At 34.3% G+C, this 23,221-nt stretch overlaps 1 protein-coding gene across 6 annotated transcripts in view; it reads left to right on the top strand.

Moving 5' to 3' along the window:
• Positions 1-23,221, top strand: part of nfic (nuclear factor I/C) — a 242,356-nt gene that overhangs the window by 162,499 nt on the left and 56,636 nt on the right. For 5 of the 6 annotated variants that reach the window (XM_056463753.1, XM_056463754.1, XM_056463758.1 and 2 more), the window contains exons 3-5: positions 10,700-10,771; positions 15,288-15,362; positions 21,491-21,614. In XM_056463753.1, the coding sequence (XP_056319728.1) occupies positions 10,700-10,771; positions 15,288-15,362; positions 21,491-21,614 (271 nt within the window). The remainder of the gene's footprint in view (positions 1-10,699; positions 10,772-15,287; positions 15,363-21,490; positions 21,615-23,221) is intronic. The other variant, XM_056463757.1, reaches the window with a different exon arrangement.

Here is a 23,221-nt window from a genome sequence, read left to right as displayed (position 1 = left end):
GCCTCAAGGTTGGACGTGTTGTGCATTCATAAATGCTCTTCTGCATACCTTGGTTGTAACGAGTCGAACGAGTGCGGCCATACTCCTCCTCTGGCATCAACAAGGCATTTGCGCCCACAGAATTGCCGCTCACTGGTTATTTTCTTTTTTTCGGACCATTCTCTGTAAACCCTAGAGATGGTTGTGCGTGAAAATCCCAGTAGATCAGCAGTTTCTGAACTACTCAGACCAGCCTGTCTGGCACCAACAACCATGCCATGTTCAAAGTCTCTTAAATCACCTTTCTTACCCATTCTGATACTCAGTTTGAACTGCAGCAGATCGTTAACGAGCAATTGGACAGGTGTACCTAATAAAGTGGCCAGTGAGTGTATATTAATCTTTAAAACTTTGGTATAATTTTAAACATTCTTATAATAAAAAAAAAACAGTATAAACAGTAATCTTGTAAAATATTTCTTTGATTTATTTCATGATTTATGTGAGTTAATCCTGTGAGAGCAAAGCAAACCATTGTAATCCCCTTAAAGATTATGAGATCAATAAGTCATGAAACCATATATATTTTAGGTTACTTTTAAAGTAAGTATTCATGTTTCGTTTTTTTGTTCTGTGAATGCAGTTTAATGTAATGTAAGTTGAAATGACTTGTAAAGTTAACTTGATTCAACTTAAAAAATAACATTTCTTAAAACTAATTGTTTTACAGTATATTGTAAAAGACTGCATTTAACATGCTTTATTTAAAGTGCAAGCGACAATATATATGTAACATTTATTTTACAGCACGTTTTGATTTTGTTTCACAAAATTACAGTGAGATCACACAGTAATTTTCAGACCCCTCAGTGACCCCGAATTATCTAACCTATGACATAATCTGAGAATTGTGAAAGTGTTGATTTTTCTCCATGGATGTGCAGGATTTCCAGAGAAGCGTTGTGAACTCAGCTGCAAACTATGTTTATTTTCTTCTGGGTCTGTCAGAGTGAAAGTTCGCTCCGTCTTCCTGCCATGACTAACTGCGTAATGCCTCATGTTGTTATTTAGCTGTTAGTCACTCTAATGGCTGAGGCAGTGCACAGGAATGTCTTTCACGTAAGGTCACTTCCACAGCTCAAAACTTTCACTCTCTGCCCACTCCAACTTTCTAAATCTTCAGAGTCTCTGCCAACCATTTAAGCAGCGGCCATTTGCCTCTCCGTCCGTCTTTCTGTCTGTCTGGCTCCCTCTCGCTTTCTCCTCTGTCCCGAACGGAGCTAGTTGGCACATGGGCAGACTGGCACTCTTCAGTACAACTACTCATACTTTGTTCTTAGCTTGAGAAAACGAGGGAGGGATAGAACGAGTGTGAGAGATAGAGAGAGGGAGAGAAAGCAGAAAGAGGGATCTAAAATGGCTGCCAACAGCAAACCTCCTCTCTGCTCATGAAATGTCTGCCAAAAAGAAAAAAAGAAACTTAAATGGCTGTGCCGATGACTGATTCCTGGCTCCAAATGTAGCTCGCATGAAAAGAAATAGCAACAAGTTTCACTAGAAGCAACCTCACTTTTACTGCAGTGACAGTTTTAGTATGGAAAGCGCATGCGAGGACAGAAACTTCTGAGGCGAGGGGCCATTAAATCAACAAGATGCTAAAGATATCGTACCAAACAGGAGTCAGAAGCTAAACGCAAAAATGTTTTGTTGAAGGAGAAGGAAGCCGAAAATATTTCTGGAGTTACTAATCGACGAATGTGTGTTCACTTCTAACAATAGTCCAAAGACTACAAGTTTGGAAAATAGATTTACAAAATGGCGTACATGAGAAAATGGATGTCTATTTTGTTGCATCTGTGTTTCGACTCTTTTGTTTGAATGAATAATGGACCCTTTTTACATTTCTGGGTTTCTCAGTAGCGGAAGTCGTCATAGTTGGGTAAACTTAGAGCACAGTGAATGGGACAGTACATCAGATATTTTTTTTACAATTCCATTAACTGAAATAATAAAAGATAAACACCACGATGGTGTTATCAAGACTGTCAGAAAAAGGAAAAAAAATGTGTGGGACTGATAACGGCAGCTACAAAAACATCAAAATTACTGTCCTGACCCATAGACACTGCATTAGAAATGCCTCACACAAGCGGTAATTAGCTTTTTGACATTTGACACAATGATTATACGATACGTGGATACATATACAGTGCTCAGCATATATAAGTACACCCCCCGCAAATCTATCTTTTAAATTTATATTTTTAATAGGAAGCTATACAAGATTATATACATTAGACTAGTCAGTACTAAAGCCAAATCTGGAGCTTATCTAACAAAATAACTTGTGACAACTGTCCAAAAACTAGTACAGCCAAATTTATATGTTATAGAAAAATATTAAACACAAATTTAAAAGAGGAAAAATCTAAATCAAGCAACAACAAAAAAATTGTAGTAATGTTTTTCTGCAATATTCTGTTTGAATTTGATTGTATTATCTTTCAATTTCTAAATATGTTTGGTGACTAAAATATTATTTTAATAAATATATCTGTTTAATAAATCAGTTTTGTTTAAGTGCACCAAAATACATTGCCAATGTTCACTGAGAAATGGATAAAAATATTCTTTTTCAAAATGGGGTGTACTTAATTATGCTGAGCACTGTAAATGTATATAAGTGTTTTAAAAAACAAATATTAAAAACTTTTAAAGATTAAAGATCATGACGACCTTCGTCATAACAGTCTTGTGAAAATGGTCCATTGTTATTTCACATATGCTGTGAACGTTACTGGCATATGATTTGTGTAGGGAATTGGGAAATGGCCGTCACTTCAACATACAGTTGAAGTCAGAATTATTAGCCCCCCTTTGAATTTTTTTAATATTTTCCAAAAGATGTTTAACAGAGCAAAGACATTTTCACATTAATATTAAGAACATTAATATTTTATCTTCTGGAGAAAGTCTTATTTGATTTATTTCGGCAAGAATAAAAGCAGTTTTTAATTTTTTAAAAACCATTTTAAGGTCAAAATTATTAACCCCTTTAAGCAATTTTTTTTCGATAGTCTACAGAACAAACCATCGTTATACAATAAATTGCCTAATTACCCTAACCTGCCTAGTTAACCTTATTAACCTAGTTAAACCTTTAAATGTCACTTTAAGCTGTATAGAAGTGTCTTGAAAAATATCTAGTCAAATATAATTTACTGTCATCATGGTAAAGATAAAATAAATCAGTTATTAGAAATGAGTTATTAAAACTATTATGTTTAGAAATGTGTTGAAAAAAAATCGTCTCTACGTTAAACAGAAATTGGGGAAAAAAAGAAACAGGGGGGCTAATAATTCAGAGGGGCTAATAATTCAGACTTCAACTGTTCATTACGTTTTATTTGTCATCTTTCTTTCTGGGTGTTTTTTCTTCAAGTAACAATGCTGCTTTTATTTATGGTACAAATCTTACCTGCATCTTTTTTTGAGAATTGTCAGCTTTGTCATTATAATTATTGTCTCAAAAGGGCATCGGTTTGGCTGTACAACACAAGGACAATGTCTGTTGTTAAAGCTGCATTTCTGCATTTTTACCTACATTGTGAGTGTGTTTTTCATTAGATTTGTGTAGAAAATAAGTTTTAAGATTGGATTAGGCTTTATTTTGGTGTTACTTAATTAGAAATTGCAAAAATGTCACTTTTTGAGAAACATTTAGGCATTTTGGCAAACATTTATTCCAAACATTGAATAATGAAAATGGCCTCTCAAAAATAGTGCAGAACTATTTGTGAATTCTGCTTAAAATAGCTTTTATAAGTTTAGTTTTTTTTGAGCATTTTTTTGTGTGAAATCATCACATTTCAAAACAAAGTGCAACCTGTCATTTTTGATTGCACTATAATGAAATGGATGGCACTCAAACACATTTTTTCATATGCATTTCAACATTTTTGTGCACAAACAATTAATCTTTTGCAGCATGTGCATGACCCACTTGTTCAAAATGGCTTTTAAATCATTGTAGCAGTGACACTTTACTATGTTTTAATGTTTTGCTGTATTTTAGTTCTATTTCTTGTTTTGTATATGCATTTTTAACTTTTTATTTGTTTTGAATATTTTGTTTTTAGTGGCGTAAAGCACTTTGGTCAACCGTGGTTATAGTAGGATGCTTTATAAATAAAGGTTGATTGATTGATGTGCATGCTACCAACATCATTCCCATGTTCGTGTGGAAAATTAGTTTGCTTTTGTCATTATTGTGTCACTTTTTGAGAAATTGGCTTGCTAAGTGGCAAACATTAACTTTGTGCTCTACGTATAATGAAAATGGCCATCGTTCAAGCACATAGTATAGCTTCATATTTTCCATCTGCATTTCTACTTTTTCTTCTGGACTTGGAAATGAAATGAGGAGATCTCGGATGGGAAGCTGCTCCTCGTTTTATTTACACCTTGTGTTTTGGTGTCTTCGGCTTCATGGGTCCTTTTTGGACAGTGAGATTTTGCAGAAGCGCTGGGTGCCAGTATCTCCCTCAAACTGACACTTTTATTTTTCCTTCCCTCCGATTCCCCTTGCCAGGGATTCGGTCTGAGGGCTGACTGCCTAGAAAACCGCCGCAGCTTTTGGCAGGAGCATACAGGATTTTGAAGACAGTCATGGAGGAGAAAAGCCGAGTGAGAGAGAGAACTGGAGCGTGTCCCTCTGTGTAGCTGGCAGCGCTAATCATCCTGGCCTGCGAAGAATCGGAGCGATGACAGACATGTTTGTTTATGTTTTTGTGTTGGGTTATTTTTTATTTTTAATTTGCCTCGCTTTTAAACGCTGCTCGTCTCCTCTGGAACAAACTCCAGACCTCTCAGCATCCATCTGTCTCCTACTGTTTAAGCCTTCTCCAATTTTTCATAATCAAAACATTGAGTTTTATGGCTCCAGTCCAGCTGCTTTGCTTGGAATGCCATTGAACTTTTGAAGATTTGTGGAGTTTATAATTCTTTTTTTTTTTTCTCAGAGCATGTGTATTTTACTTAAGACAACATAATTAGGCTGCACTTTGCACATATGTTTTAGGAAAACATTACATATTTTCTGAAATTCTGCTGGCTTCTTTATGCTAGCAGGCAGATTGAAGAATAGTTTGGAAAAAAAAACAAATTGACTTTATTTAGACTGAAAAAAATGGGGGGGTTGAGGGACATAGTAGCTGAAGGCCGATTCACCCTGCTTTGACTGAACTCTTGGAATTTCTAATGTAATTGATCCTAATGATCTGACTGATCTGTTAGGTTTGTATTCAGTGAGCATATCTGTAATGTATTAAGGTCCTAGGCCATTTAGTGATTTATATACAAGTATTAATTCTTTTAAATCTATTCAGAATGTGTAAAGACCTGAAGACAGGTGTGATGTGCTCTGATTTTGTGGTTCAGAATCCTGGCCGCAGCGTTCTGGATAAGCTGCAACTGTCTTTTTGGGAAGGCCAGTGAGGAGTCCGTACCAGTAATCCACCCTACTGCTGATAAAAGCATGAACAAGTCTTCACTGGAAACAAAGCATCTATCTAACTCTTGCAATGTTTTTGAGATAATAGTATGCTGATTTTCTTGTTGCTTGACAAGGCTATTGAAATTCAGATCTGACTCTAGAATCAAACCAAGATTCTTGATTTTATTTTTTGTTGTTTGACTCTTAGAGCCAAAGTACGCATTCACCTTGAGAACCTCATCTCTGTTCCCAAATGCAATGCAGACTTCAGTATTGGCACATCCAACTGTTCATTTCCTCAATGCATTGGCAGAGGGTGTCAATGGGGCTGAAGTCATTAGGTAATAAGGCTAATAGATCTTGAGTGTCATCAGCACAGCCGTGGTAGGAGATTAAAATAATATTTTGTCTTTAGTTTTTTTTTTTATCATTTGTTTCTTTAAAAAATCCTCTTGTCTCAGACAACCATTAAAGGCATCTTTAAATAATAAAAAAAGAAAATTTGCATGAAAAGTTGAGTACTGTATGTGTAAGTACCAATGTGTAGCTAGGTTTAAACAGGGCCCAATGTTAAATAGATTGTTCACCCACAAAAGAAAATTTACTAACCTTCAAGTTACTCCAAACTTTTGTTTTCATCGTGGATTTTTTCTGCTGAACACAAAAGAAAATATTTTGAAGGATTATTTGCTTGTCCTCGCTAACTTTTAAAGCAAACTTTTTTTTTTTACTTTTTTTTTATTTTGTTAATGAAATAAATGTAACAGTTACATGTGATCTTCAAAATATCTTCTACAGAAGAAAAAACTCAAACAGGTTTGGAAAAAAGGGATATTAAAGGTGTCGTCACCCAAAATAAAAATTTACACCCTATTTACTCTCCCTCATCTGGTTATAACCTTTTTTATTCTGTGGAACATAGATAAATAAGAAAATATTTTGAAGCAAGCTAAAAACCGGCATCAACTGACGTCTATAGAGGGGGAAAAACTATGGAGGTTGATGTTACAGGTTTCCAGCTTTTTTCAAAAGATTTTCCTTTGTGTTCAACAGAAGAAAGAAAGTCAAACAGGTTTGGAACAAGTAAATGGTGAGCAAATAATGACAGAATAGTCATTTTTGGATGAACTATCACTTTAACTTCAACTTGCCAACATGACATTTTGGTTTATTTGATCCAGTAATGGCTTGCCTTTTATTTACTATACACCCTGTTTCATTTTAATGAAGTAAAACATGCAAATTCACCTTGGCTTTCAGTGAGTTAGCCATAAGGAAGATAGCTGCTCTGGCATGGTAGTTGTGTGTTTTGACGTTTCTCGAGCAGTAGTTTGCGGTCAGCCTCAGAGTCCTGCAGGCCACAAAGAGTGTGAGAGTCTTAATGAAGCGTTGCATTGAGACGTGTGCAGCCGGTCGGACTCTTCTCGGCTTTGAACTGGCAATGGCGCGCGGCCCATCTGATAGGGAGCTCTCTTATTTATTTATCCAGCTTGAGCTTTTTTTTTCACCGGCTTTTTTCTTTGAACGCCTGCCAGAGTCCTTGCGGTAACCCCTCCATTCTTTCATTCCCTATTCAGAAAATCCTCCGCCGCTTCTTGACTCGAATCCGTTTTATGTGTTTATCTGCGTTTTCCCTCACATCCGTGTGGCAAAGAGCTGGAACGCGCACAAATGGGAAGGTTTTATGGTTGGATTAGGTTGTTTTGTCATTATTGTGTTGCTTCAATGAGTTTACACTTTGGCAATATAATCCCCGAGCTCTGCCAGTATAGAGGGTTCAACGAGATTACGCTGGGCCTTGCCAAACAAGTTGAAAAGAAAGGGAATATTTGAATGGTTTTGGAGCACTTTGATACGGTGTGTTTCTCATTTACGAGGCTTATGAGCCATTTGGCCGTGTCTCAGCTCGTCCGAGTATCAGAGCGCATGCTAACTTATGAGTGATTTATTTAAAACATACAGAGCGCTCGCTTTCTCTACTGTTTATACAGTAACATGTTCTTATGTCGGATTATCAAAGCTATCGCTGACATGATCGACCACATGCCAGCATGTCAGACATCTTTGTTCACTGAACATACACACGGATTTGGGAAAAATTCCAGACTAATGCTGCTGCAGTTCGGTTATGATCACCATTTATTAAATAACAGCATTTACTGAACTAGAGTAATTATTCATCTGCTTATCATTTGTATGTTTTGAGTTTATATTCCGCTTTTTACCAGGGATTCAGAGTTTTATTCTGACATTTTAATTCTAAATTGTCTTTCTAATGGGTATTTGTAATGTTTAGAATTCATAATTTAAAAAAAGTGCATGAACATGATGTGGTTTACTCTTTACAATAAGGTTTCATTAGTTCATGTATTTACTAGCTAAAATTAATGATTAAAAATACTTGTACAGCATTTATTAATCACAGTTCAAGGTTTATATATGCATTATTAAAATTCTGACTGAACTCATGATTGTTAACATTAATGAAGCACTGCAAGTTAAAATGAACTAACAATGAACAACTTTATTGACTAATATAATATATAATATAATATAATATAATATAATATAATATAATATAATATAATATAATATAATATAATATAATATAATATAATATAATATAATATAATATTATTCATTTATTTATTAATTCATTTTCTTTTCAGCTTAGTCCCTTTATAAATCTGGGGTCGCCACAGCGTAATGAACTGCCAACTTATCCAGCGTATGTGGATGCCCTTCCAGCTGCACTCTAATCACTCTAATATGAATTATTTTTATTACTATTAAAATTTTATTATTTTTAATATTATTATGATTAATGGTAATAGTAATAAAAGTAATAATGACTGGAGTTATAATTTCATTTGAAACTATGTACAGTAAAAAAGCAGTTAAAATTGCAATAAATCTTTAACAATTAAAAAAATTACAGTTAATAAATGCTGCCTTGATGAACAGAATAATTTTCTTTAAAAAAACATGAAAAAAAACTGACCCCAAACTTTTGACCGGTAGTGTATGTCTGTGCTAAAACACTGCTCCCCATGAGTAAATGCCTCATTGGTGAGCATTAAAGTAGGAGATGCTTTCACGAGAAAATGAAAGTGTGTGTGCAGTCCAGAAGCCCAGAACCAGAATTTGTGCAATGCACGGGAGATCTGAGAGGTGCCTCATCTGAACAGCTGAATGAAAGTTACGATGCGCAAATTAAGTCTTGCATCTCAACGGTAAAACTAATTACGTCCATATGCCTTGGTATGTTCTCATTGTGCTGCATATGTGGATTATCTGAAAGTGAAAACATCTTATTCCTGCTGTCTGTGTTTTTAATATTTATCAAACAACAAAAGATAATAAAATCACTCTGCTTTTGACTGAATAGCTATATAGCTCAGTAATGCTTAACCTTTATTTCATTTATACAGTGAAGATTATATACAGTATGCAGTATTATATTTTTCTGTTTATGTAACTACTGTTAGTGACGTGAAAAACTTGAATACCTGACAACCTGTTTATTTTAGTATTATCTTTGATGTATTGTATTCATTTTGTGTTGTATTTTGCTTGCAGACAGTGCTTTTTTACTGAACATATCATATACCAAAACCGTAACCTAAAACTAAAACAATCTGTGTTGTTGCACCCATAAAAAACTACTGTAATAAATGTATTGATTATTGTTTGTTCATGTTAGTCAATACCTTATCATAAAGGGTTAATTTATCATAAAATGTATTAATTGTAAATTATACAGGTATCAGTGCTTCAATAATGTAATGTTAATTCCCCCAAATTTACTATTTATTTCCCATGAAAATAAAGATGTAAATAATTTTAAATGACCTCACCATCCTGACATTGCATAAGCAAAAGAACTAATGCAGTACACTTAAGTGTCTCTTCTAGGATTTTTTCCAGCTGTGGTGGCAGGCCTTTTACACAGATCTTGCGTCCTGAAGTAAAACGGCTATAAACTTCAGCAAGATAAAGTCATTGTATGCAGAACCATAGACCTTTATCTATAAATAAAGTATAGTTATGGAAACTGTGTTCATCATAATTGAAAGCTACGTTGTGTTTGATGACCTCACACATCATGCAGCCCTGTCAGTCAATCAGCATGTAACTTTAAAGGCTTAATAACGAACGAATCAAACGAACAAATAACGAACAGCACTAATATGATTACAGAAAACTTTTAATACGTTTTGGTGCGATTTTATCTCACTATGAAAAAAAACAGCAACAGCTGAAGGTTTTAAATCGAAAGCTTTAATGTAGCCGTGGCCGGAATGAATTTTTTGTGAGACGCCCCGCCATGGAAGAACGAATGTAGCGGAAATCATGCACTTACAGTATAATTCAAGCACCAGTTACTTTCTAGTACTATTACACAGAACATAAATGTTTAAGTTTGCAAGACATAAAAAGCACGCAAGAATAATGCAATTGAGACATGAGATTTGATTCAGTATTGTTAGCGCTACTGAACAAAATTCAGAATATTGACCTCAGCTCATCATTGTAATGTGAAGGGACACTGGACAAAAGAGTTGTGGATCCAAATGCAGGGTTTATTAGGAGATTGGTCAGGCATGCAACAGTCAACACAGGGGCAAACAGGTACATACAGATCATCCAAAAGGCATAGTCATAAACAGGTGATTGGTCAATCTTGGCGGAAAGCAAAGTAAACAATAAAACAAGGCAAAAGGTCAAACATGGCAAGGCAAAGGAAACAGTACAGGTAAACAAGACTCAGCAACTGGTGTGTGTGTGTCTGTGCTGCTTTTAAAGTCCATGTAATCAATTCTGAACAGCCTTTAACTATGTGTGTTACCAATCAGTGGAAAACCGGAACAGGTGTGATTGTGTGGTGCATGACAGGATTTGTAGTCCTGAGTGAAAATGAATGATTTCCTGCGATCTACAAGCCTAGATTGCTGGTGATTGTGACAGGCATGCACTTTCAGCTTTAAATAATTTCGTTTATAAGATATAAATTAGAGATATATAAGAGAGTTTTCCTACTATTTTGCTGCTTGTACAAACTACTTATTTAAAATGAGCTGAATCAGTATGTTTTGTGTTCAGTCCACTTAAATTTCTAAAAACAATTAAGTTAACTTAATCTATTTTTGTTTGGACAACATGAAGGAATTGCGTGGAACCCAGCATTTCTTTACAGTGTGTCTTTGTTCTCTTGTTGTTTCTCAGAGGCTGAACAGAGCAGTAGTCCTCGCACAGGCATCGGTTCAGATCAGGAGGACAGTCGAGCAGCCACTATGGGTAAGACAGCACACACCCACAAACATACACACATTCACTTAACCACATGTACAGGAATATTTGCATACACTATGAGCTGCAGCATACAGTGCGGTGCAGTCCTGTAAGCGTCTTCTCGTGCACTAAACAAACATCCTGTTTACACAACGCAACCTACATGCACGGCTTCAAACCCGTACCCACACACTCAGCTTCTCTCCGTCTCTGCCCAGTTCGTGTCACACTCCTGCCCACATTCCCCTTTTCAGCAGAACTCATCTGACAAAGCCGGCAGTTTATTTGTGCGTTACGTTCAGATGAATGTTTGCGGGAAATGTAGATGAAAATGATCAGGTCCTGGATTTGTGTACATAAGGCACGTATAATCTGCAGCTATATTCACCTTTTAGTGCTTAATCCTGTGCTTTACACACTTGGTTTAGAAAATTATAGGAATGACAACTGCATGAATTCAAAAGCCAGATTAACTACAATATTTAGGCCTAACAAATAAGATTTATGTATTCTGATTGCATATAAAATGACCATTTATATTGGATTACATTTAACATTATTAAACTAATAAAGTTGATAGTAGTTAGTAAAGTATAAAGTATTCTTATTAAAGTTTAAAGTATTCTTATTTATTTAAAACATAAATGGATTTAATCTATTGCATGGAGTATGGTGTTGCCTCAATTTTGCCCCCTAATATTAAGTTAACCAATCATATTATTGAATCTGGCTTTTTCTACAGCTAGATATATTTATACCATATTCATATTTTTTAACTGATTAAATCTAATAGTATTGAACAGATTTAGATTGATTCTAAGCAATCTGACAGTATACTAGGGCTACACGATATTGGAAAAATCTAACATTGCTATATTTTGTCTATGGTATATATTGCAATACAAATACAATTTCACCTGATGGCTTGAATTTCTTTATTTAATAAGAATTGATCATTTCAGATAGATTTGGATGATTCTGTAGGGGAGTGCATCTGCATAAAATCTAATAAACCAATGAAAAGCATAGGTAAATACAATAAAATAAAGTTACAATTGAAATAAACAGTGTTTAATCATTGTCTAACAGTATTCAGGTACAGTAATTGACTAATAAAAATATAATTAATTCAATAAAATTAATCATTTTAAAAAGTACTAACAGTACAATTTCTTATGGCTGAATGCATTTAAAATACTCATATAGTCACAGACTTCAAATACACATGCAAATGATAAATTATAATACAGACTCAACATTGCAAATCCTGCGATGTGACTATGATCACATTACGATATCGAAGCTGAAATGATATATTGTGCAGCCCTACAGCATACATTTTATGTTAACACTGACAAATTAAATGAAATCAAAAGATTACAAGCGGTTAATGATCAACTTCGTTATTTATTTTTTGTTCAGGTTGTGATAATTCTGTTCATAAAAACGTTGTAGTGTGTACGAATCAAACTGAAGTATTAAAGGGATAGTTCAGCCAAAACTGAACATTCTGTCATCATTTACTCACCCTTTACTTGTTCTTAACCTATCTGACTTTCTTTATTCTGTTGAATACAACAAAAATAATTTGAAGATAGTTGGAAACTAACAGTGGCACAGTGGGTAGCACAATCACCTCACAGCAAGAAGGTCGCTGGTTCGAACCCTGACTTGGTCAGTTGGCGTTTCTGTGTGGAGTTTGCATGTTCTTCCCGTGTTTGCGTGGGTTTCCTCTGAGTGCTACGGTTTTCCCCACAAGTCCAAAAACATGCACTATAGGGAAATTGGGTAAGATACAGTAAATTGTCCGTAGTTTATGAGTGTAAATGAGTGTGTATGGATGTTTACTAGTAATGGGTTGCAGGTGGAAGGGCATCCGCTGCGTAAAACATATGCTGGATAAGTTGGCGGTTCATTTGCTGTGGCAACCCCAGATTAATAAAGGGACTCAGCCGAAAAGATAATGAATGAATGAATGAATGAATAGCTGGAAACCTGTACCCATCGATTTCCATACTATTTGTTTTTCCTAGCATGGACGTAAACAGTTAAAACTTTTCTTTCACCTTTCTTCAAAATAGCTTTTTTTTTGTGACGAATAAAGATTTGTAAAGGTTTGGGACCACAGTAAGTAGTGAATAAATCTTAATTTTTGGGTGAACTATCCCTTTAATTGTTAGTAATGTATTTAAACACACATCAGAGTTGTGTTTTTCTTCTGTATGACTGGTAGGGTTAGGTTGTTTGTGGAGTTGTATGTGTATGGTGACCGATACATGATATAATATACTGTTTATTTTGATAAACCGTAGTTTGATGCAAGTTTGTCTGAAAAACACACAGTGAGCTATTGCGTAGTACTGTTGGATATTTAAGGTCTATGATAGTATTGCAATTGTTGTTTTAATACGCAGTCTGAAATTATGCAGTATGCCACTCGCTTTGCACAGTACAAGACTTTTAACATGTTAAAGTTTGCACAAAAAGTTTTGGAGTTAAGCAGTCTCCTGGCTTTTGTTTATTGCTGTAAAAGTTTGCTTTGATTTATGTGGTGCGTGCATGTTCTAGAGAGTAACAGTATTTTTCACTATTGTTTATGTTTCTCAATGTGTCCAGAAGGGCTGCACAATATATTGTTTCAGCATCCATATTGCAAAGTGCGAATCTGCAATAATCACATCATCGTGATAACATTTTTTAAGGACTGTAACTCCTTAAGGATTTCAAGAGAATTTAAGTCATTACACAAGTTGTAGCTTTAACAAAGATTAATTGTATTTATTATTTATACAATGAAGAATGCAAAAGTCAGCATTTAAAATGAATCAAAAAAGGTTTTCAAAATTGTCCTAAGACAAAAAGGGGTGTTTTTGAGTAGTTTTAGGACAACTTTGATGAAAGATCCCCTTCAAATGTTGACTATTATACAGTGCTATTTTACATCTGATTATTTAATTTCTGTACCTCAGTACTGTTAAACTGTCCTGGAAAACCATAAAGTACAGTTATTTGTATTTGTATCTTTGTTCTATTGTATTCACTTATCCTTGTTACCTCTTTATTACATTTTATGTAGATGCACTCCTTATTAATGTAAAATTCGAGACATCATCTTGTGAAATTATTCTCAATATTATTCTCATATTGCAGAAAAACGAAACATTGCAATGTCAGTATTTTCCAAGATCATGCAGCACTATTGTGCAGGTTTTATTCAGTCAACCTGCGTCAGACACATTGTAATGTTCATTACATTTTTTCACTTGTCAAATTTTGTTAAAGAAAATGGTATTCCTGAACTTGATCAAGGGGCCATAATGGCTCAGCAAAAAAAGCACATACACACGTGTAAACCAGACACTGCCAGTCAGTTACTTACAGATAAATACAGATACTTTCTCAACAGAGATATATAATGTAGGCATTTTACTGGCCATATTACCCAGCACAAAGAGCTCATGGTAAGAGACACTAGCCGTGACTCATTCTTCACTGTAAAAAAAAATTCTGGGCTCCACCCCATTCCTTCATCACTGAAAAAAATTATTTCTGCAAACTTGTAGCAAGCTAATTATGTTTTTAATTAAAAAAAAAAAAACAAATTCAATTCAGTCATGTTCAACCTAATTTGTTTATCTAAATTCAACCCAAATAAATTGTTTACAACTACTTAAAAATTAGTAAATCCAAGGAATTATCTCTGAATCATTTTTTCAGTGATGTCACAAATTGATCAAGTTAACTTAATAATTTTTACAAATGTAAGTGGATTGAACATAAAACATTTAAGTTGTCCCCAAAAAAACCTTAAGAATTGTATTGTTTCAACTCATTTCAAATAAGTAGCTTGAACAAGTAGCACAAATCATTTTTAGAGTGTTGTTGCTAATCTTGAATAAGAAAAAACATAAATAAGACACATAAGATTAATATTTGAAATAAATGAATTAGGTTCTTTTGAACTTTATGTTCATCACAAATCTTGGGGTAATTTTTTCTAACAAATTTAGCAAAAACAAACTTATAGCACTAAATCACCATATTTGTTTAATTTCTGAAGAGTCATATGACACTGAAGACTGGAGTATTGATGCTGAAAATTCAGCTTTGTCGTCTCTTGAATAAATCAGATTTAAAATAGAAATAGAAAAATGTAATATTATAATATTGTAATATTATTTCACTATATATTTTGTACTGTGTTTGATCGAATAAATGCAGGCTTGATGAGTGTAAGAATTAAATAAAAGGATATTTTTTTTAAAGGATACTCTGTTTTATACTATTCTAAAGTCTGTATTAAATGCCTTTAAGATATGCCATTTTCCATAATTCCTCTAGTGTAGAGGCCAAACAGACTCTGCTAATGTAAAACGTTGATGTTCATTCATTTAGAAGATGCTTTTATCCGCAGCGACTTAGAAATGAAAAGCAAATTGAATTTCCTGAGAGATGCTGGTGATATCCTTGTTTGGGAAAGTACATCTCCATCATTTATTCCATGTTTTCTTTTGTCTAACAGATGCTCCGGAGTTTCAAGACAGCTTCGTAACTTCGGGTGTCTTCAGTGTAACAGAACTGGTGCAAGTATCAAGAAGTGAGACGCTTTTGTATTTTATATAACACGCTTTATAGGTACACTTCATCCAGAAAACAAAATTATTCTCTCATCATTTATTCATTCATCACATTTGGGTTTAGAATGAAATTAGAGTGAGTAAATAATGACAGAATTTTCTTTCTTTTGCGTGTACTGTCCCTTTAAAAAGTGTTTGTGGAATTTTTAGTAAGTAAGTTTCTTGTCGTTTTTTTTTTTCTTTTCTTCACATCTCAGCTGTCCCTTCTCACCTCGCACACAGCCGGTGTCCACATATCAGACTTTAGCGTCAATTTCACAGCCGTTTCATGTCAGGTTTGACAGTCCCTCATTAGAAGGCAAGGAATCCCGCCAGCTTGTCTAACGTAATTGATTGTGTTTAGCTGGAATTATTTTCTTCTTCACAGTTGTCTGCTTGCACACAGTTGTGTATATCACTCCTCACACCTGTGCGCAATCACAATGTTTTACAAGTTACAAACAAACTGATGGATTGTGAATGGATGTTAGGAGTTGGAGAATAATTGTACATAATGCAGTTTTATCTGCATTAAAAGGGATAGTTCAACACAAAATCTAAATTTACTGTTAATTTACTCACGCTCTCGTCATTTGAGAATTTTTCTGTGGAACGTTGTATTTTTTTAGATGAATTTGTTGATCTTGCCGATTAACAAATGTAACTCAAGGGAAACTGTCAGAAAAAAAACATGTAGCCAAAACTAAATTAATATTTGTGGCTCCTCTTTTGAAGCAAAGTGATTGGTTTGAGCAAGAAACTAAACTGTATTTGCAACATTATCACTATCCACAGCAAACAGTGTTGAGCATTTTCACAAATGTTCACAAATCAGTCTCTGGATTAAAGTTAGTAATGTTGTGCACTGACAAAATGTTTTTAAATGTACATCATTTGTCTTAGTAAAGTTAACTAGGTGATGTAAAAGTAACATTGTTTGCTTGAGTAATATTTAGGCTTTTGAGGTTTACTGTGTAGTATTCTTTTTCAAGATTGTTTTGCTCTCTTTGTGGATTTGACTAAAACTGTGTAGAACTGACTTAAGACATGTTTTTAAATTATATACTCTGTTATTATTATTATATATTACATATATAGGTCTTTTTCAAGCAGGCATACAACCTCATAAGACATTAATAAAAAATCAATGTCTAACCAGCATCTAAGGACAACATTATTTTGACGTCCAATAACTACGTCAAATGACGCTGATATTTGGTTGATTTTAGGTTGTGTTGGAAAGTGACCAAAATCCAACGCCAGATATGGCAAAACCAACATCAACACCAACTTCACCAACATTAAATCAACATCATATTGATGTCAAATACTGATATTTTTTGTCATATATCGCAAAAACCAACATCATACATCAACATCATCACCAACATTAAACCAAAATCTTATTGGCGCCAAATAATGACATTTATTCGTCAGATATGGCAACCAAAATCCAATGTCTGATATATGTCATAGTGGTAACGTCCACACAACGTCAAGCTGTAACATCATTAGACATTGATATTTGGTTGATTTTAGGTTGTGTTGGTAAATGACCAAAATCCAACGTCAAGCCAACTTCTTAAACCAACGTCATATAGACATCAAATACTGACATTCATTTGTCAGATATAGCAAAACCAACATCAACACCAACATCACCAACATTAAACCAGTGTCATATAGATGTCAAATACTGACATTTATTTGTCAGATATGGCAAAAACCAACATTAACACCAATATCATCACCAACATTAAACCAAAATCATATTGATGCCAAATAATGACAATTATTCATCAAATATGACAACCAATGTCTGATTATGTCATAGTGGTAACATCCACACAACATCAAGTAATAGATGCTGCAATATCATTAGATGTTGATATTTGGTTGATTTTAGGTTATGTTGGAAAGTGACCAAAATCCAACGTCAAACCAACATCTTAAACTGATGTCATATTGTCGTTAAATACTAACATTAATTTATCAGATATAACAAAACCAATAATAACACCAACATCACCAACATTAAATCAACATCATATTGACGTCAAATACTGACATTTAATTGTCAGATATGGCAAAAACCAGCATCATCACCAACATTTAACCAAAATCATTTTGACGCCAAATAATGACATTTATTTGTCAGATATGGCAACCAAAATCCAACGTCTGATAGACGTCATAGTGGTAATGTCCACATAACGTCAAGCTGTAACATCATTAGATGTTGATATTTGGTTGATTTTAGGTTGTGTTGAAAAGTGACCAAAATCCAACGTCAAGCCAACATCTTAAACTAATGTCATATTGACGTCAAATACTGACATTTATTCGTCAGATATGGCAAAAACCAACATCAAACTGTACATCACCAACATTATCACCAACATAAACCAAAATCATATTGACGCCAAATAATGACATTTTTTCGTAAGATATGACAACCAAAATCCAACGTCTGATCACGTCATAGAGGTAACGTCCACACAATATCAAGCAGTAACATCATTAGACATTGATATTTGGTTGATTTTAGGTTGGACATTGGACATTGATGTCCACCAAGTGAAGTGAAGTGAAACCAATTTTCATTTCCAAACAAAATGCAACGTCCCCATAATGTTGGGGTACAACGTCAATCTTATGTCATGTTAACATCCTCTGCCTGCTAGGTTGATTCAATCTTTATATAAACTGATTACATAGAACGAGAACGAGACCTCAATACTTTTAATACTTTTTATTAAATATACACACACACACACACACACACACACACACACACACACACACATATATATCATGGTAAAAGAACCCCATATCATAAAACAACAATTTACTTACAACAACTTAACAAAAACAGTAAAAAGCACCTGAAAGATTGGTAGGTTTAAATGACTTTTTTATGTTTAATAATTTTATTATTTTGTTATTTTGAAACAGTTCTGTAAACAGTGAAAACTTAAAAATACTTTGCTCCAAATTGCTCACCTTTAAAATAATTAAGTTATTCCAACTTAATTTATTACAGTTTTCATTGAAAATTTTTTAATATATATATGTTTTTGGTATACACCTTTTCTTATCCAAGTTTTTACAGTGCAGATAAATTATAGCTATAGGTTCATAGGTTTTAATTTCTACAAGGTTGAGTTGAGTAGTGATTATAAAACCTACGTTTTAATTTTTATTCAAGTCTGAATTAAATTATTTCATCAACAATTGCGATTAGATTTTTTGGCTGTAGTATTCACTTTATCACAGAGCTTCATTTTAAGCAGTGTAAATAGTGTTCAGTTTTATGCACAGACTGATCACTTCACCTCAGTGTGTTATCAGGAGCCACAAACATTAATTTTGCTTTACCTGCGAGTTTTTTTCCCCTCCCAAGTGTTGGTAGCAGTTGGCGTGCAGTATATAAATCACCACAGAACAAAAAAAAAAAACCTCTTTAGTATTCTTCTGAAAAAAAAAGTCACATATATTTTAAATGGCCCTAAGGGTGAGTAAATTAGTATCCATTTTCATTGGGGATCTTTTTAACCATCATGCTCAAGCAAGGTGTGAGTTACTCCTACGCAATATTTGATATACGTAATCATATACTCTACACCACAGGCTTACCCCTTAGAACAACAAGCCCGTTGTTCTCGTCTTGTATTTACATACAACATATTCAGACATAATTGAACCACACAATAAAGCCTGTCCATTAAATCCAAGCAATTAAACACACTCACACGCTTAGAAAAGAGGTCATCTCAGGTAAAAGCAGACATGCAGTGGCACAGATTCATAAGCCTCATGTGGGCTTAAACATGAATGTGTGAGATTACACCCATCTAACGCAATTATTTAACAACTCGCTGCAAAGCTGTAGTTTAGTGTACACTGGATAACAATCACCGATGTCAATAAAGAGTCTGAGTCACAACTCAAAGCCAAATATTCCTCTGTGTGAAGGTGCTGAAGGATAGATCTGGATGTAAACATCAGTATTTACCTTCCCATGCTTTCCATACTGCGACTTTACATTTGGAACTGTGGTGGTAGCAAACACTAATGCTTCACTGTGGTAGTTTGATGTGTTCTGTGGTACTGAATCATTGCTGTTACTTTTAGCACAGGATCTGTATGATACACCTGAATATTTTTCAAAATACAATGTTATTACAATGTTATAGCTTCATGTCTAAAAATGGAAATACTAAAGTACATATTGCTTTATGATAAACTTACTTCCATAATTGTTGTTTTTACCGCATTTTGTTTCATCACAGAAATGCAGCCTCACAGACTCTTAAAAAGTTGTAGATTTGTATGTTTACACAATCTAGAGATCAAATTTTTGAAACCAATATCAGTACAAATTATTTTGCAGGTTTATCTTCCCAATAACTAACATTGAGAACTAAGCATTATTTAATGATTTATCTCCATACATTTCTGTTTTTGACTTTATCTCTGAACTGAAAATGCTATTTTATTTATACATAGGGCTGTGCGATTTGGGGAAAATACCTAATTGCGATTATTTTTTATTTATTTATTTATTTATTTTTTGACAGATATTACAATTGCAATTTGATTTACAATTGAATTCAAGCTGATTTTAATTTATTTCAAGCTTCAGCTCAATAATCTTTAAGGTATGGTAACAATTCTGCGACAGCTCTTAAAAATGACCTGTTTTTGTTCAGTGTCTGTGACTTTGAAACCAAAATATTCCCATATTTTAAATGCTGTTTTTCTTTGATATTAATTCCTCTATTAATGCTTCTGAAGCAGCAGTTTGTTTTCTTTTTTATCATTATTGTGGGCGTAGTTCAGTTGTGCAATTCTGATTAGGCAAAACGACAGTGTGCTCACTCAATTGGCTAGTTATAAAGCCTCAGTCAGATCACACGATTTTGGCACGATTTTCTTGACGTAGGGTGTCATGGGGAGTCATAAACGACAAATGCACGTCGTGACACAAGATTCAGTCATTTCTTCTTGTGTAATGGCATAGTTCACGACAACCGATACCATGTCCGCAATGCCTCATGACACCATTGCAGTCTAGCATGTTTAATTTTTTGAAGCGTAGTGGACTGGTTTTGCAGCAGTTTACCTCAGATGTTATTCGTTATTTTTGTTTACATACAGTATATACATATATATTTTAAATTGCAGCCTCTTGTGATTAACTAATCGCAATGTTTCAAATTGCGATTGCGATTAGATTTTGATTAATCGCACAACCCTAATACATACTCTTTAACAGTTTGTAATTTCATACAACTTTGTCAATGAGGAAAAATATATAAATATCTTATAAAATATTGGCATAGTTGATTATTTGTTAATGCCTTTGGCAATGAAACGATGCATAAAAGTCAATTGAAATATTAGTACAACTGATTTTCAGCTGACACTTTTGCTAATGGAAAAATGCTTAAATATCAGTTAAAGTATCGGTACAGCTGATTATCAGTTGATCTCCAATGCAAATATATGATAATATTTTTATAGGTTATTATCCAGTTTATTTGATCTTCATGTTTTATATTTACTGCTGTTTGAAGTAGATTTCATGTATGGAAAAAAATCAGATTTAACTAGGCTGTGTAAAAGTAATATTGTTTGTTGAATAATATTTAGTTTTTTGAGGTTTACTGTATAGTTCTGTATTTTAAGATAGTTTTTTTTCCTTTGTTTGAGCACTTTACTCAAACTGTGTAGCACTGACTTAAGACATACTTACTAACATACTAATTATACACTTTACCTAAAACATTTAAGTTACCATCATATTAGATTTCTTGATACCTTAGTAATGTTAATACTTTCTAATACACACATACTACATATACTGTATTTGAGTATGTACTGTATGTGTCATTTTGAGCAGAAAATTAAGCCCCTATTTCATGAAAAAAGCCTAAATATCGGTTAAAATATCGGTACAGCTGATTATTGGTTGATCTCTCATGCAAATACTGTATATGATAAAATGTGTATAGGTTATTATCCAATTTATTTGATGTTCATGTTTTATGTTTAGTTCTGTTATTTATCATGTACTGTGTATGTGTATGTGTGTGTGTGTGTGCAGCACCAGTGGTGACGGGCACAGGGCCGAACTTCTCTCTCGGAGAGCTGCAGGGGCATCTCGCCTACGATCTGAACCCTTCAGGAGTGGGAATGAGAAGAACCCTTCCCAGCACCTCCTCCAGCGGGTCAGTAAACACATCTCCAGCAGGCACAAATCCTCTCGCCAAAGACACCGCGTCCTTGAGTTACTTTTGATTGCTGATGAGTGAGTGTGTGTGTGTGTGTGTGTGTGTGTGTGTGTGTGTGTGTGTGTGTGTGTGTGTGTGATTTGAAGAAGAATCAAAAAGAGATGCAGAAATGAAGCCACATCTGTTTATCACAATTCAAAATTGTCTCTCATTAAAATAAGCATTCCATCCATGTGCAGCTTTGATGAAGTCATGAACGTCCTCTGATTAAGTGCAGCAGTTCAGTCTGATGCTAAATAAGGAGTAAATTATGTTTATCAAATAGTTTTGCACATATTGTTCTTTTCAATTTTCGATGCATGATGTCCTTGTCATGATTCAGAGTGAATGTCCTCTTCATATCTTTTTTGTATTTATATACTTTTTCTCAATTCCAAGAACGCAGAAAACGGACTTGCGTTCTTGTGAAGACCGGTCTTGCCAGGTCACCTCTGAGGAACCAATTTGGGAGACCACGAGAACATAGAATGCATCCTGTGAGAAATGAGATGCTGTGTTCCTCCTGGTGGTCACATGACCTTCACGCATTTTTACGGAAAATAATTTAAACATTACAGCATTTATACAATGATTTATTGTTTTTCCCCTTTTCAGTATATATAACATGCACAAAAACCTTACAAATATACTTTGCACAATACAAATAAAACTGAATTTCAGCAAATAACCACCCTCAATGTGTTTACACCTTTATTAAGATTTTTATGGTAATGTTTACTTTCACTGTCTCATTTAGGGAAACTCCAGAGATAAATAAGTTATATCTCTGAACTTTAATAATGAATCTATATAAAATTTTGTGCTTCCCACCTTCTTTATTCAGCTGCAATGACTTCTGGTATTTCTAGAGCGAGTTCGGTGCTCAAGTCTGCATCAGTGCATCCTCAATATCACGCGTCCTATTTCTTTTGGTCTTGAGTTTTGGAACTGAACTTTGGTAGTTGACGATTACACAAAAACACAAGGATGCAAGATCGCTGAAGATTGCATATTGAGAACCAGCCATGGAATCTAAAGCACGGGTGCCCAATCCTGTTCCTGGAGATCTACCTTCCCGGAGAGTTTAGCTGCAACCTTGATCAAAGGCACCTGTCTTTAATTGCCAAGTGCTCCTTTATATCCTACTTAGTTGGTTTAGTTGTTTTTGATCAGGGTTGGAGCTAAACTCTGCAGGAATGTAGATCTCCAGGAACAGGATTGGGCACCCCTGATCTAAAGAAAAATTTATTCAGGTGATACTTTCCATATATGAAAATATATCTGTTCACTGTAGTGGTCTTTAAATTGATAGTTCACCCAAAATGAAAATCCTTTACTTTCATTGGATTTTTTTTCCTTCTGTTGAACACAGAAGAAGATATTTTGAAGAATGCTGGTAGTTGGCACCCATTGGGCCCTATCATACACCCGGCGCAATAAAGCACAATAAAACGTGTTTGGCGCGATTTGTTGCTACTTTCAGACCAACATAACCCTAATTTTTCTGTTTTGTGCGTGTGTGGATATAAACGACGTGTGTTTTTAAGCACACTTCGTTATTGTTG

The sequence above is a fragment of the Danio aesculapii genome, chromosome 8 (genome assembly GCF_903798145.1).
Source record: "Danio aesculapii chromosome 8, fDanAes4.1, whole genome shotgun sequence".
In the NCBI taxonomy this organism is placed as follows: Eukaryota; Metazoa; Chordata; class Actinopteri; order Cypriniformes; family Danionidae; genus Danio; species Danio aesculapii.
The sequence above is the reverse complement of the archived record's forward strand: the minus strand, read 5'-3'. Positions and strand labels throughout refer to the sequence as shown.